General features: G+C 50.5%; 3 protein-coding genes across 15 annotated transcripts in view; 1 reads left to right on the top strand and 2 right to left on the bottom strand.

Annotated features, from left to right (window-relative positions):
- Window positions 1–4557, bottom strand: LOC122376016 (tubulin gamma-1 chain). 5 transcript variants are annotated; one of them, XM_043355664.1, is made up of 4 exons: window positions 4288–4557; window positions 2171–3208; window positions 1674–1829; window positions 1–1293 (listed from the first exon to the last, which is right to left on the bottom strand). In XM_043355664.1, exons 2-4 carry the CDS (start codon window positions 3008–3010, stop codon window positions 922–924), a joined length of 1368 nt encoding a protein of 455 aa, XP_043211599.1. In that variant the 5' UTR covers window positions 3011–3208; window positions 4288–4557; the 3' UTR covers window positions 1–921. The 5 variants fall into 5 exon arrangements, with proteins under 5 accessions (XP_043211599.1, XP_043211600.1, XP_043211601.1 ...); XM_043355665.1 differs by having other exon boundaries at window positions 4006–4295; XM_043355666.1 differs by lacking the exon at window positions 4288–4557 and adding an exon at window positions 4263–4287.
- Window positions 4550–8939, top strand: LOC122376017 (E3 ubiquitin-protein ligase RING1-like). 4 transcript variants are annotated; one of them, XM_043355670.1, is made up of 5 exons: window positions 4550–4662; window positions 5483–6048; window positions 6337–6557; window positions 6889–6991; window positions 7368–8939. In XM_043355670.1, exons 2-5 carry the CDS (start codon window positions 5508–5510, stop codon window positions 7574–7576), a joined length of 1074 nt encoding a protein of 357 aa, XP_043211605.1. In that variant the 5' UTR covers window positions 4550–4662; window positions 5483–5507; the 3' UTR covers window positions 7577–8939. The 4 variants fall into 4 exon arrangements, with proteins under 4 accessions (XP_043211605.1, XP_043211604.1, XP_043211606.1 ...); XM_043355669.1 differs by lacking the exon at window positions 4550–4662 and adding an exon at window positions 4706–4801; XM_043355671.1 differs by lacking the exon at window positions 4550–4662 and adding an exon at window positions 4735–4757.
- Window positions 8895–15581, bottom strand: part of LOC122376015 (TATA element modulatory factor-like) — a 21033-nt gene continuing 14346 nt past the window's right edge. For 3 of the 6 annotated variants that reach the window (XM_043355658.1, XM_043355659.1, XM_043355656.1), the window contains exons 17-20: window positions 14972–14998; window positions 14490–14625; window positions 13818–13996; window positions 8895–10904 (exon numbers count right to left, since the gene is read on the bottom strand). In XM_043355658.1, coding sequence (XP_043211593.1) covers window positions 10779–10904; window positions 13818–13996; window positions 14490–14625; window positions 14972–14998 — 468 coding nt within the window. In that variant the 3' untranslated portion in view covers window positions 8895–10778. The remainder of the gene's footprint in view (window positions 10905–13817; window positions 13997–14489; window positions 14626–14971; window positions 14999–15581) is intronic. The other 3 variants (XM_043355662.1, XM_043355661.1, XM_043355660.1) reach the window with 1 other exon arrangement.

Here is a 15581-nt window from a genome sequence, read left to right on the forward strand (position 1 = left end):
CGCATGGAGCAAAATGTATCGACGAGTCGGGTGCTACACGTTACAACACTAATGTTACACTTACGTCACAAATGTTACACATTACGTCACTTAGCTACATGTCACGTTACTTCTCAGGTTAGGCCAGTACTGAGCTATAACTTCAACATACACGCCCCAAGCGGAATGTGTAACCGTCTGTCCTCAAGACGACAGCTTTGTGACGTCGTGAGTCTTCTCGTTAGTAACGTCTAACTTGCTGGAAGCACTGCACCGGATGAACCGCGTCTGGGTGCTGAGCGGCGACGGCAGCTGTCCGGCACAGCCAGGGTTAGCCCCCCACTAGCTGCACTGCATCCTGGAGCACGGGTGGATCAACGCTATCCATTGCCATCACTGACGCACAGTTCACCGTCCCGAACTAAGTTCAGAATACAGGTCGAACCCGGGCACCTTTGACAGAATCTCGAGGCAAGCCGCCTACATTTCAATGCCTCCTTCTCATTCCCATTCATTACGACCGTTCCAGTCACTCCACTCTTTTTAACCACCGAGAGTTGAGATCCACTCCATGGCACCATTTTCACCTAACTCCATTCACCTTTCGTCACTCAGCGTTTTCACTCACTCTTCCCATTCCGGTATGCCCACTCAACAGCGTCCCATTCTGCGTCCTCTCAACTTCACTCAACAATCCTTGGAAAGTCCTCACGATGCCAACTCACCTCTTCATCACTAAACATTCCACTGTGTGAAAATCGCTCAACATTGTTCAACTGTGTCCACACAACTCCTCAGTATGGCGCTCCACTTGTCCACTCAATTCCACAGTGTGTTACTACGTGTCCACATCGGTCCACAGGCCACAGCGTTACCAGTTAGCGTCCACATCACTTCCACCGTGCACCAGTCCACTTCCACCTTGTGTCCACTCCACACCACTCACACGGCTCCCGTGAGCCTCTCCATACCCCAGTTCAGATAGTCCGCCCTCGTGGCCGCCAGGTACTCATCCACCAAACTCTGCACCACCTCCCTGGAGTTATCCAACTCCTCCAAACTCTCCGCGAACATTTCCTGCTTCCTAAACTGCTCCAAGAAAGCCTCCCTCTTCCGCAGCTTGTCATACTGCTGCAGGGTGCGTGCGAAGAGAGAGCTGATGGAAGTGTGGTTGGCCAGCATGAGTCCCGACACGCGGTGGGCAGACTGGATGTAGGGAGATTTTCTGGAGAGGGCCACCTGAATGCTGGCCGGCCCCCAGGGGATGAACTGGGCCAGCTTCCGCTCACGGATCCGCTGCAGCGACTTGTGCACCTGTCGAGGTGAGAAGAGATGTGTTAGTAGGTGGTATGGAGGGGTGTTGGAGCCGAGAACGAACTACAAGGCCGGACAATGACATGACAAAGCTCTCATGAAGCATCCGCGGTCCTTGGGAGTTGGGATAGCATACGGTCACCGACTTAGTCATGATTGAAACGGCGAGAAAAAAATAAACATGTTTTCGTCGATAGCATTCGTGGTCCAGCCATATCCGTCAATAATTTGCATGAACGACAACGACGCTGTGTTTCCCAAGCGACAAGCACGTATTACGAATATTTGAGAAAAAACTACGGCAAGAAAAACTACCTCGAATTTGACTAGGTACACCGATCTCATCTCATCTGAATTGATCTGATCAGAAGTTTACTGACCTGCGTGGGGTCCACCTCCCCCTGAATGATGTTCAGTATGGAGATGTAGCAGTGCGCCAGGTTCTTCTCTGCTGACGTGCTCACCATCATGTTCTTGGGCTGCAGCAGGCGACGCATCACGTCCAGGACGGTGGTCTTCCGAACTGAGGTCACCACCTGTTGGTGAGGGGGAGGCGAGGGTGAACGTGGAGAGAGGGAGATAGTTTGGTGAGCATGGGGAGACGCAATGTTCAGTGTTAGTAGTTCTGAAAATAGCTCCGTGATTCGATTTGACATGAGCAAAGAATTAGAGGATTAATACAAATTTAAGGCCGACTTTCAACCAGCTCCTCAACACCGATATCTTTCCCTTTCCTCTCCTTAGCACCCATCTCATAGATTTCTCCCCTCCCATGAACCCTCACCCCTCAGCAATCCTCTCATATTCCCCAACACAACCCATCGGCTCCCTTCCCCATCCTCTCCTTAGCACGCAATCTCCCCCAGACTACACTAACCTGATCGGTAGTCAGAGGCGTGTATCCCGTCATCAGAAAATGCAGCCTCGGTGTGGGAATCAGTGGCGAGATGAGACCGATAAGATCGTTGTTCATGTAGCTCGGATAGCGCAGAGTCGTGGTGCTGACCGACATTATCGTCGAGACGAGAGAGTTGATCTGCGCAAAGGTAGGGTTCTGGATGTGGAGGCGATCCACGGCGATCCGGTTCAAAGCGGTATTATCCAGTACAACCACACAGTCCGCGCTCTGAGTGAGACGCTTCAGCGTCAGGAGGGAGTTGTAAGGCTGAACGACGACGTCACTGATCTCGTCCTGGCTCGGGAAGACCGAGTACGTCTGGATCAGCTTCTTGGGGAAGCGGTCGTTGAGGTTTTCGAGGATGAACGATCCCATGCCTGAGCCGGTACCTCCGGCAATGGAGTGGCACAGAACAAATCCCTCGAGGCTGTCACTGTTATCCGCCTCGCGGTCAATGATATCAAACACCTCCTCCTGAAGTTTCTCTCCCTGACTGAAGCCAGACGCCCAGTTGTTTCCTGCACCGCCGCCGTGTTTTGAGATGTAGACATTCTCCGGGTTGTAGAGCTTGGCGTACGGCGACGACATGATCGTGTGGATGACGCGCGGCTCTAAATCCAGCAGGACCGAGCGGGGAATGTAGTGCTCGTCGTCAGCCTGGTAGAAGAACACGTCCTTGCGGTCCTGGCCGTCGGTGGCAAACTCCTCTAAAACTCCCTCGGGGGAGATGCCGTGCTCGGCGCAGAGTTTCTTCCAGAACTCGAAGCCGATCTGGTTGCCGCACTGGCCCAGCTGGAGGGTGATCACCTCGCACGGCATGGCGCTAGCAATGAGAGGCTGCTGGTGTCTCAAAGTAGCCCAACTTTGGGTGGGTTTTGGCCCCTGCTTTTAATGACAGTCTTTAAGGGATATTTGATGTGCTTGAACACCTGTTTTGTCACTTCTATTTTTGATAAATGTGGTATAGGCTTCTCAAAGTCACCATCCACTTAGTTCCACTGTCCAGTTATGCCTTTCCTGAAAAAGAGAACATTCCTGTCAAGACAACTGACTGTGTGAATCACTAAATAAGTAAAGCATGTTGACAACTCCCTAGTAGCCTGACCCATGTACAAATAGTTGTGCTCTGTGGAAATAAGCATTAGCAGTCTCAGCTGATCTCAGCAGCAGGAACTAAAAAGAGTCCAGCCCAAACTGCAAAGTATGATGATATTTGCAAGATCTCATCAGTGTGGAGGCACTCAGTCAGCACACCGTGCAGCGCAGGTTTACCATGGCCTGATGCTGGCGCTGCAGAGTTCACAAATCACATGGAGCAGTGCAAGTCCTGATGTGGAACCTCGGTAAACTGCTGTTCAGGCCCATCATTGTTCAAGAAAATGGTACCTATACATATAGAGACATAACCACATCTGCCAGGAACTAATTGACCTAGTGAGTTTTCCATATCAAAAGAACAAATATCTATAATTTGTGGTATACATTATTACTCTTGATCTTATCAAGCATGGATTATGTGTCAGTTTGCTAATGGCTGGTGAGGTTTAATCATATTAGCTAATTGGACTCATCAACTCTGTCGGCTGATACCACACCTTGCGGCTAGCAGTCTTGAGCTCAAGACTTGAATGTGCTGAAGCTGCTTGTAAGCACCATAAGCCATTAACATGATGAGCCAAAAATTGTGGAGACAATTAATTGGCTCAGCATGCACATTAACCCCATGTTAGCATAATCTGATGTCTCTCAGACGACAAAGATTCTATGTTGAACGGCCAATTATGCTCCATAACCGCAGCCGAGCCCCGACCGACCTTGAGCGGGATTGGCCGGACGACACCGAATCTTCGCCGTCCAAGAGTCATCGAACTTGGGGTAAACCAACAGAATGAATGCCTACCATACCCCCTCCCCCCCAAAAAAAGGGAGAAACTTAATGAGCTGAGACATGTTCTTGCATAGAAAATAGAAATGTTCTTGCATTTCTCAAATTCAGCAAGGAAAGTAGGATATTTCCGGTGCTTATCATGACATAAATGTTGTGTAGAATTAGATAGCCCAACAGATTTACAAATAATTCACAACTAAATACTCACCACCCAACTCCCAACTCGGTCAACACAAACATGTCAACAGCTTCCCGCTAAATGAAAACTGTCAAAAATGAGGTAAAATGTGGAAAAATATATCTCAAAATGTTCTCAAATAACTAACAATAGGTCATTTTATTGCAGAATAATATCTTAATATTCAGTAAAATACAGTTGGTTGCATAAATATATCATTATTTTTTGGAAAACCGTAAATAAATAGGAAAATATGTCATCAAAAATTATCCCCGATTCAATGGTCATTCAGCAATCCTTGGAAAGGCAAACTATGGCGCAGCGCTGTTCGATGATCTATCGCTAGCGGAATTTCAGTGTCTGTCCTCAGGATATCAGACTGTCAGCGAATCATTCTTCAGAAAGGTGAGATGTCGCTTTTGAACTTTTTCTACTAATAGCGTATTGAACATTAATTATTATGCCTTCGTGTTTGTGAGGCTGGGAGGCTGCGTTTATAGGCTGGATTTAGATTTTCATATTGATATTTGAATTGGTGGTTCAGGTTGGTATTTATTTTTGCTGTCACTTCAAAGTTCAAAGGTGTATTTATGAATTTTCAACAATGTATGTCCATATCAATATGTATTAATTGTCTTTTGGTACCTTCAGCCGTCAGCGTTGTTGAGTTGGTGTGTTTTGTGACCTGTGTGGATGAATTTGAGATGAATTAATTTAAGCTATTTGATGTGAGATTTGTTGGTTGAATTTGTCCACCCAGGAATTATTTAGCCCCTCCGATCAAATGCAAATATTAGGCATGGTGCAATTTACAAGAGATTTGGATTGAACAAAGCATCTCGTCAAACACCAAGCTGCAACATTATTCATCACCAATCAGTGTTGTCTTCACATGGCCTTCATGGTGTAATCCACTTCTCAAGCCGATGGGATTTGATCCCATGATCTCAACAGTAACACAACTCAAATTTCAAAATTAGAAATAATGCATGATGATAACTTTGCCAGCTGCAGCTGCATTATCATGATAACTTTGCCAGCTTAGCATTGGCATTTGGCTTTGGGTCTGTCCATTGTCCTGTCAAACATTGAACTAATTTTATAAATACCTAAATATGCCCTCTCCACAATAAATATGTGGAGAGGGATAATTCAGCATTGCCCAATTCGATCTGACCCTGTGTCCTCTGATCTGCCACCGCTGATGCCATATGTCTTTCTGCAGTATTTCTGTGACAGCCTGTTCCAGTATGGCGGTCAGCACGGACTCATCGGGCACCAACAAGACATGGGAGCTGTCCCTGTACGAGCTGCACCGCACGCCGCAGGAACCTGTCGTCGACAACACGGTGATTGCCGTGTCGCCACGCAGCCTCCACAGCGAGCTCATGTGTCCCATCTGCCTGGACATGCTGAAGAACACGATGACCACCAAGGAGTGTCTCCATCGCTTCTGCAACGAGTGCATCATCACTGCACTCCGATCGGGCAACAAAGAGTGCCCAACCTGCCGGAAGAAACTCGTCTCGAAACGTTCACTCCGGCCCGACCCGAACTTTGATAATCTGATCGCCAAGATCTACCCGAGTCGCGATGAGTACGAGGCGCATCAGGAGCGAGTCCTGGCCAAGCTGAACAAGAGTCACAGTCAGGCGGCGCTGGTTAGCTCGATCGAGGAGGGGATCAAAATCCAGGCGCAGAACCGGCAGAACAGAAAGAAGCCGGCCGCGGACGACTCCAGTAACCCGGGCAGCCACGCGCCGCCCACACCCGTCGAGGCCACCCCGCAGAGTGAGTGATTTCTTTTGTATTTCAGTAGAAGTAAACTTGTTTCGATGTTTAAAAGGTTGGGCGGTTGGTAATTGGTATACGTCAGGGAATTGTATATTTTTAGCAGGAAGGATCAACTGCTTATAACCGTCAATGGCAATAATGAAAGGGTTGTTCCCGAACTTTGCGTCAAAATGTCATGCTTTTACAAGCTGACCATTTTAGAAATAACTTTGCCATCCATTTCATATACCACAACAATATTCACTGAGGTCGTAAAACGATCATTTTTCAATTCTCCTCCGACAGCTCCGGCCGGCGCCCCCGAACCTCCTCCCGCGGCGGCTGCGGCGCCCCCCGCGGAGCCACCCACCACCGGTGCCGGGGAGACCTCAACGACCGCAGCGCCGCCCAGCTCCAAACGGCCGAAGCTCACATCGGAGAACGAATCCTCCGGACTGGAGGCGCCCTCGACCAGTAACGACGGCGACGCGGCTGAGGAGAGCAACGCCGTGCCTGAGATCGAGCTGGTGAGTAGTGCGGGGAGGGAAGGGAAGGTCAGATGCTACAAATCATTGGCCAGTGGATGGGAAGAATGGTTTCACCTGCTCGTGGCTCTGGTCAAGCATAAAAGAGATTAGTATGTGTGCCTCCTTGAGCGTAATGTTGTTAAGAGTCCGTATGTCTTTTCCAGTGTAAAGTTCTCGAGTGCAAATCCGTACCTATGCTGTTTTTTGATAATCGCTTGCGTTTGCTCCATGCCCCTATCTTACTGGATGCGTAGTAAAGTTAAAGTGTCGATAATCTGTGCAACTGTTTTAGTCTTGACACCCAAGCTAATCTTCCTCTTCTCTACCACAGGTGTTCAAGCCGCACCCGGTGGAGATGAGCGCCGACACGGCGCTGCTGAAGGACCTCAAGGAAAACGCCGTCCGGTACCTGAAGACCACGGCCAACGCCACAGGTAACACGATTACTGCGGGCGGGAACAGGCAAAGGTGGGGTTGACGGTGCGTGCTGGCTGGGATGAAGCGATTGGTGATTACCTACTACCGAATAAGATGGTTTTAGCATTTAATCGTTTATGTGGCTGTGATTGATCAAATTTGTTTGAGACTAGAAACGCTTTATGCTGCCTCCCGCGGGGCTTCTTTTGCAGAATGTATGGAATGATGGATGTATCGGAAATACTGAGACTGCAAATTTATGCGATCTGTTCCCAAAGGCGTTCCACTTGCTGGTGTGGCGTATGATCGAATTTTATCATATGTGCACAAGCTACTAGTGCTAGGTAATGTCTTTCTATGCCACATTCTGACTCGCTCTCTTCTCTTCCTCAGTGGACCACCTGACCAAATACCTGGTGATGCGCCTGCCGCTGGACCTCGAGTCGCCTCTGGCCGGCACCCTGACCAACTTCACCATCGCCGTATCGCCCACGCCGGGTCACTTTGTGACCCTTCCCGGTGACCTCAGCTTGGAACAGGTCAGTGAGAAATATTGGCGCGTCGGGAGACCGCTGGAACTCGTCTACTCTTGGAAGAAGTAGAACTCAACCGATGTCCGGACTGCGAGTGATGCGAGACAGCGGACGATGCGTGGTATGAGAAAACGAACAGTGCATACCGCGAGAGACATGGAGCGTTGTGTTAAGGACGATCGCTCACACGTCGCCTCTGAGAAACTAGCTTTGAGTGTGGGTGAGAGTGAGACAAAAGGCGACATTTCCATTGTGACGGTAGACGGATGCGATAATCCGGAAGAGGTGGAGTTCTACTGTTCCCGGAAGAGACGAGGTCCACTCCCGCGCGGTAGATCGACGCGGCGCGGAGCGGTGGACCGCGAGGAAGGTCTTTTGGCGATCCGAGGAGGTGGGATCGGCAGCCGAGGGAGACTTCTGGCGATCAGGGGAGGCAGGTCCCGCAGCCGGCGGGCGGGACGCGCTAGGAGCGGTTTGGGAAGAGGCAGGGGACGCAGACAGCTGAGAGACGTCCGGGAACTGGCGCAGTCGGCGGCAGGCGGGGATTACTCCGGTAATGAGCTTCCGTGTAAGCACGATGTGAAGTGAGCCATCTTCAGCGGAGGCAGGCAGAGACGGGCACACCAACTTAGACGTTTAACGGCCAGCAAACAGAGTCAGATCGGCATCAGTAATACAACCGTCATGTCAGTAATTCAGCGTCGGCAAGTATAACAATTTAAACTTGCTTTCAATGGCAGGACCCGTAGTCTGGCGAAAGGACAAACTTTGTCATGCAAACACCGATTGAATATTGCAGACTCGCAGCTCGACGAGCCAGACTCCTCCTCCCCCAGTTTTCCAGTGTTTTATATGGTTTGAGACTGCGCTGTGTGAACATTGAAACATGTTCGATTTGGTACCCAACTTTGCCGCGTATGTGCTGCCTTTGACTGCATGTGTACAGTGTCCGCAGTTGATGGCCATGTTCCAGCGTCAGTGTGTATTTATCTTGTGAGGCGTGTTTGAACTAAGACTGTTGTGTATAAAGCGTATGAATTGCTGCTTTTGTGTTGGTACAAACCCTCTCGGTTGCTTATCCTGTCTTGTATTATCGTGTGTTTGAACTTGGAGATAGTGTTTCGTTTAGACTTGCCAGTGTGTCGTACCATGTAACTGCACAGCTGAGGTAAAGCTGGTAGTGTGACGTCATACATTGTACGGGTGTGACGTCATCGGCCCGGCTGTGAAGGTGTGCTGGAGTGTGACAGCATCGACTGTAACATGTCACAGGGTGTGGGCGGATCATGACGTCACTATGGTTTAGCTGTGAGAGCGGTCTGAGATATGACGTCATTGATCAGTCAGCTGGCCCAGGGCTCTTCCAAAGCCGCTTTGAAACAGGCAGTTATATCACCACGCCGAGTATAAATATATTCTGTCCATCCGCGCCGCGGCGCCCTTTGGAAACGTAACACTCTGAGCGGCCCCGGGCAGCAACGATCAGGGCTATAACAGGATAAATAATCATAAATAATCGGCAAAAACGATCTGATTGCACACACGATACCAACGCCCGACAAACACAACAAAACCGGCGCACAAACAAACAAGCAAGCACCCGGATTCATACACGGATACGGGGTAAGCAGGGCCCATCAAACAAGACTCCGGGGGAGGGGGGGGGGGGGCAAGCGCACAATCACTCAAACAAACATTACGGCACGGAACAAGCCACCGATCTCAAACAATTTTCCGGTACACACTCGAAAAAACAAAAGCGGAGCACAGAACCTATCACCTGGGCACAACCAAAACACAGTGTAACGACCTGGTTATGTACAAACTCGCGCTATGTAGGTAGTAACGCCCTCCGTTTTAGCGGGGCTCCGGTGCCTGTTATGCCCCGCCGAAAATTATCACAACTGTGCGGGCTGTCCCGCTATCATAGTGGGCAGGTTTTCCACCTCAATAGCAAGCGCACTATACATCATCATTACGAGCGGCCTTACGCTAAAATAGCGAGCGACCCCTTCCACTTTCATAGCGAGCCTTCAGCGGAGGACGGTCCCGTGTAGCCCGTTTAGTATAAAAATAAACGCCAGCGTCAGTATAATATGGTATACGCCATCAGGTTGCAGCAAACTGCCGGATGCCCTATGGGTAGTCGGCCTTAGTGTAGTCCCGCATATCCGCGTAAATGCACTGATAGCTCCAGCTGTTTGGGCGTTGTGTGAAGCCATCCTTTGTCTATAAGCCACTTGGGAAAAAGCGCCGCGGGTCTCTACCAAGGCTAAAACGCCACGGGAATAATGTTCGCCCCAGAGATGCCTCCAGCGGCGACCCGCAGGGCATCAACACGAGTTGTGGGGCGATGGAGTGGCTTTGTGCCAGCACTGAGAGGCGTGCTTAAAGCCTTGGGAGTCGCCCCGTCCCCACGCAACGGTACAGGTTCCCGTCGTTAGCCACTGGTAGTCTTGGAGTAAATGCAGCTTCTCAAGTGATGCCATGCGACTCTCTAGTCCCATAACATTGCGCGACTCCAAAGTGAAAATATAGCAGTTCATGTAACTGCGGCTCATACCATGAGCATATGTTCAAGAATATGGGAGAAATATGAGCCTAAATGCGGACTATTACCGCACTACGAGCTAATGGGCTCTAGAAAAACCCGTGGTGTGGTTTAAACTTTGAAACCAGGACGTATGGACTGCGGCTTGTTGAGTCGGGATCGATTCTTCTTCCATCATCCTACCACTTTTACGACGCATAAAGCCCAGTTCACACAAGCCATGAGCCCAGAACGCTGTCACTTCCCCACACTTATACCAGCTCCACGTATCAATATAACTCCACATATCAGACTAACCGAGACACAACCAGCCCGTGTGGCCACCAGTCTGGCCCCAAACGCTCATTGTCTATCACATGCCATTCCAGGCTCACTCTTCCCACATTTTTCACCCGATAGAAGTGGTTCCCTCTCCTCAGAAATTGTCGCTATCACACTATCGGATGGCAGTCCAGGCGAGGTGGCTGGGTGATCAGAAGAATCGGAGCTACCTTCATCACGCTGAGGAGACGCTTCTCCCTCCCTCTCATCGTCAGGTAGGGATTCTTTGGAATGGCAAGTGGATCCCCCTGTGGCCTGACCCGATTCCTCTACCACCTGAAGGGATTCCCCTACCACCTGAAGGGATCCCCCTGTCAGCTGAAGGGATTCCCCTGCCGGTTGGCAGCCGGTCCAGGCGGCCCACAGCTCGCCCCAGGTGCGCCGCAGTCGCCGCCAGGCTCAGGAGGATCCTCCGCCGCCCGTTCCTCGCTTTGTGAGCTGATCTATCTGCTGTTTGTACATTTCCTTGACGTCTGCCAGGTCGAGTTTGAGTTCTTCAGATTCTTCGGCCTTCTCTCCGTACATCTGGGGAGCAGGGCAGTGGAGTCAGCGAGTAGCTACTCAGTAGCTATTGAAGTGTAGGAGGGGTAGGGGATAGGGGCGGGTCTGGATAGCGTATGGACAGCTCGAGCCCGTATACTTGCTTTCCTGTATGTCTTCCTCATTCCGTCGATATGGGAGAAATATAGCAGGATCAGGCCAGAGCACGGACAGAACGACTTCTCCATTTCTCTGAGAGGGGAGGGACGGGGTCCGGTCAGTGCAGGCCGCAAATGCGGCTCAGACCCGTGGAGTAGGCCCCGTCATATTTGATAAAGTTTTTGGAAGACCAGCTCCCCTGGTGTTTTCCCATTGCTTGTTGGCCCAATATGAAGTGTGCAAAATTTCAGCTTCCTAGCTCAACGTTTGCATCTGCCTCAACGGCCTCGAAGTTTGCCTCATAGGGCATAATGGAGACTGCAATGCCGGTGTTAGCTGCATTCTCCCGGCAGCGGCGTTCCTTGGCACAATATCGCCACGGATCAACTGCTGCCCCAGCAAGAGATGAACAAAACTAATCTTTGCCTTCGCCCCCCCCCCCCCACACACACCCCTCCCCCTCCTTATCCCCCCCCCCCCCGCTCCGATTTTTTGTGCATCGTTTGATTTTCACGCATTGTTCACGATCATTTTGTTTTTTCATAATGCCTAATTGCTGATTGAGACAAATATCACGTCGGTTTAAGATAGTACCTATCTTAAACATGCATGTGCGTATATTGATATCGACTCAATACTGCGGCGGCGGCAAACTGATAACTACGAACGACAGCAGCAGCCAGAGACCAGGACGGCGGACACGGCACTGGTGACGGTGACGGGCACCGGTGTCACTTACTATGGTCCAGCCTGTGTGTCCGGTGTCATGGCCTACCTACAGCAAGAAGGTTTTCTTGCGCGGCTTTTTGGAAAACTCCTGCAGTGCGGTCTGGGAGTGAACTCCACAGTTTTCAAAATTCAAGTCATTTCTTTCATGCAGCTACATTATATGAAGGCGCCTTCAGGGCCCAAAGGGGGCGCCCCAAGTTTAAAGGTACAGGACAATGGACTTGAATTGAATGCCCACGTATGCTGGATACTGCTCTGCTCTGGAGGCTGAGGGGTGCCAGGTTTTTTCTTCAATCGGGCGCCAAATCACCTGTGATCTTCAATGGGATGCCTGTTAAGCTTTGCAGATGCGTCCGTGGTGTTGACAAGTGTGCCGAGTGCCCTGCCCCGCGGAATGGGCGTCATCGTTCAGAGGGGCGCGGGATGTTCTTGAGGGGTGACAATAATATTAAAATGCGGGCGCGGGATGTTCTGGAGGGGCGCCAGTGATATTTACTGGTGCGGCGGATGCTCTGAGGGACGCTAGCGATAATGAATGGGGGCGCCCACTCACCCGTGATCTTCAATGGGTCGCCTGATACGTTTTAGAGACACGTCGGTGGTGTTGAATGGCGTACCGAGTGATCAAGAGGGGGCAACATTTTTTTTTCGGAAGGGGCACGTCATATAGGTACTCTGAATGATGCGCACATAATACTGACAGGGGCGATGTCGGGATCTGAAAGGGCACCACAGGGATTCATGTTATTAAGTACGCAATCCACTACCATGTTGCTTGCGTCAGAGGTTTGTGTGGGGCGCAGGTGCACGGGTCGTGGGTATTGATAGTGCTAAAGCGCGCCTTACATATAGCGTTATCAGGGCGCTCGGCACACTAGCCAATACCACAGACGCATCTGCAAAGCGTAACAAGCGCCCCTTTGAAGATCACAGGCGATTGGGCGTCCCATCAAAAAAAAAAAAAAAAAAAAACATGACGCCCCTCACCCTCCAGAGCAGAGCCGTATCCAGCATTCGCGGGCATTCAGGTCAAGCCCATTGTCCTGTACTTTTAAATTTGCCCCCCTCTTTGGACGCTAAAGGCGCCCTCATATTATGTGGTCGCATGGAAAGAAATGACTTGAGTTTTGAATAGTGCGGACTACGGAGTTCACTCCTAGACCGCACTGCAGGAGTTTTCCAAAAAGCCCCGCAAGAAAACCTTCTTGCTGTAGGTAGGCCACGACACCGGACACGCAGGCTCGACCATAGTAAGTGACACCGGTGCCCGTCACCGTCACCAGTGCTGTGCCCGCCGTCTTGGTCTCTGGCTGCTGCTGTCGTTCGTAGTTAGCAGTTTGCCGTCGCCGCAGTATTGAGTCGATATTGATATACGCACATGCATGTTTAAGATAGGTACTATCTTAAACCAACGTGATATTTGTCTCAATCAGCATTAAGGCATTATGAAAAAAAAACAAAGTGATCGTGAACAATGCGTGAAAATCAAACGATGTACAAAAAATCGGGGCGGGGGGGGGATAAGGAGGGGGAGGGGTGTGTATGTGGGGGGGGGGGCGAAAGCAAAGATTAGTTTTGTTCAACTCTTGCTGGGGCAGCAGTTGATCCGTGGTGATATTGTGCCAAGGAACGCCGCTGCCGGGAGAATGCAGCTAACACCGGCATTGCAGTCTCCATTATGCCCTATGAGCCAAACTTCGAGGCCGTTGAGGCAGACGCAAACGTTGAGCTAGGAAGCTGAAATTTGGCACACTTCTTGTTGGGCCAACAAGCAATGGGAAAACACCAGGGGAGCTGGTCTTCCAAAAACTTTATCAAATATGACGGGGCCTACCGTGGAGGTTACAGGCCTCGCATCATCAGCAAAGCATAGAGAAGCAGTGGGCTTGGCTATAATGGTTGTAATTCAGTGACACTGCAGCTTCCAATCCCATTATGCCCATTGGAGCGGAGGGGGACAGTTTTGATGGCGGTACGGCTGAACAAGAAAACGATGGGACAAGCAGGAAAAGCCCTTCCCCCTACCTCCCCCTCCCTCGTTGTTATACCCTGCCCTCTCCTCCATTATACCTGCAGCAGGGCGTTATAGGTGGCCTGCAGCTGCTGGTACTCGGCCGTCTGCGCCTGTAACCTCCGACCGGCCTCCGAGGCGGTCTCCAGCTGAGCCGAGACGCGCGCCAGCTCGGCGCTGAGCTGCTGGCGCGCCAGCTCCAGGTCCGACCGCTCCGAGCGCAGCTGGGCCACCTCACCTGACCAGGGAGGAGGGGAGGGCGAGGTCAACTGGCGGTCAATGGGGGAGCGGCAAGCCGACTGTTTGAGCAAGTCAAAGAGACAAGCCATCTGTTTGCTGACGACACATATGTCTTTCTGCGAGAGTGATGTGAATCATGGACTACTTGATATTTTGACGTCATTTTTTTCTGATTGTAGCAACATACTTGGCGCAATCTTCTTTACGATTATCCCTCCTCTTTTTCAACTACCCACACCTAGTGGCATTCAAGCATAGCAGCTCAGAATTAAATATGGTGATGAAATTGACTAATAGCATGGCAGTCTACAGTCTACATAAAGTCTCCTCATATCACCATAAATATATTTATTCCCCAGTCATCATAAGTCCATCCTCGTCAAATATATCCTCAAATATTTCCCTGCCCAAAGACAACCCTCCACCTAAGATTCCTTCCTCTGTAACAACGTACTCTGTCTCTCTCCCTTACTCTTTCCCCTCCGACTAACCGTCTCTCTGTTTGAGCTGTGACGTCAGTGACTCCACCACGGACGCTCCTCCGGGCCCGGCGGCGGCCGCGCGGACAGAGTCGTACAGACTGATCCCGGCCGAGGCGCGCGGCGTGGCAGAGTCAAACACACTGTCCTGGGGCCAGCAGAGGGTAACAGAGGTCAGTGGGGGCGGCGGGGGGGGCAGGAGTGACAAGACAAGTGTGAGGCGGACAAACGAGAGCTGACAGATAGACGCAGATCTCGATCTATGAATTGTGTGGATATTCTCATAGCTCAGCGGAGTGAATATCTCTAAAGTGGAGACTTACGATTTCAAAGCGGGGAAATTATGATTTAATCTCAAGCAGTAAGGTACGCAAATCATCAATCACAGTAAACCAGAACCCAAGCTTCCAACACAATATCTACACATGCAAGCGGCGGACTGCTCTGCTAACACCAACCCCCGCCCACTGCCCGATTATCGAGCAACAACTCACCGCATTGGTGGCCTGCCGTGCCGTCGCCTGGCCATCGCCCAGCAGACGGGGCGAGACGGAATTCGTTAGTAGAGCACACACAGGCAAACTTGTATCAGCGGGTGACTCGCGGGCTAGTCGCTACAACCCGTGTGGACTTCGGGGGTTCATGATGTTAGTGGCAAACACATGCCAGAATTTACAGGGATGTTCAACCTCCCGCGTATCTCACGCATCAATTCACGCAATGCGACGTGAAGTTTTACGTGCAATCAAACGCCTAATCATAGACGTCTGTACACCTACAGAGGTCTGAACTGGTGTACAGAGGTATATGGTCTAATCTAACGGGGTTAGGGGGCGTCCCTAAGTAAGTTATTTAGCATGATGCATAGTGACGGTCAATAAGGACTGGGCGCGAATATTGCAAATTCATGTAAAGTGAACATTCATGTAAAATTGACTAATCGGACTACCGCATAAAAATGAATTCATACAACAAACTTCTATGGGTTACAGTGGAGGTGGTAGAACGCAGCAAAAAAGTACATATCAAGAAAAACAAATGGTAGAATTTGGCAAGAGTGAGCCCACCGAACAAAAGACATTGTAACATGTGCCAGGTGACTTC

The sequence above is a fragment of the Amphibalanus amphitrite genome, unplaced genomic scaffold (genome assembly GCF_019059575.1).
Source record: "Amphibalanus amphitrite isolate SeventyFive unplaced genomic scaffold, NRLGWU_Aamphi_draft 001986F_arrow, whole genome shotgun sequence".
In the NCBI taxonomy this organism is placed as follows: Eukaryota; Metazoa; Arthropoda; class Thecostraca; order Balanomorpha; family Balanidae; genus Amphibalanus; species Amphibalanus amphitrite.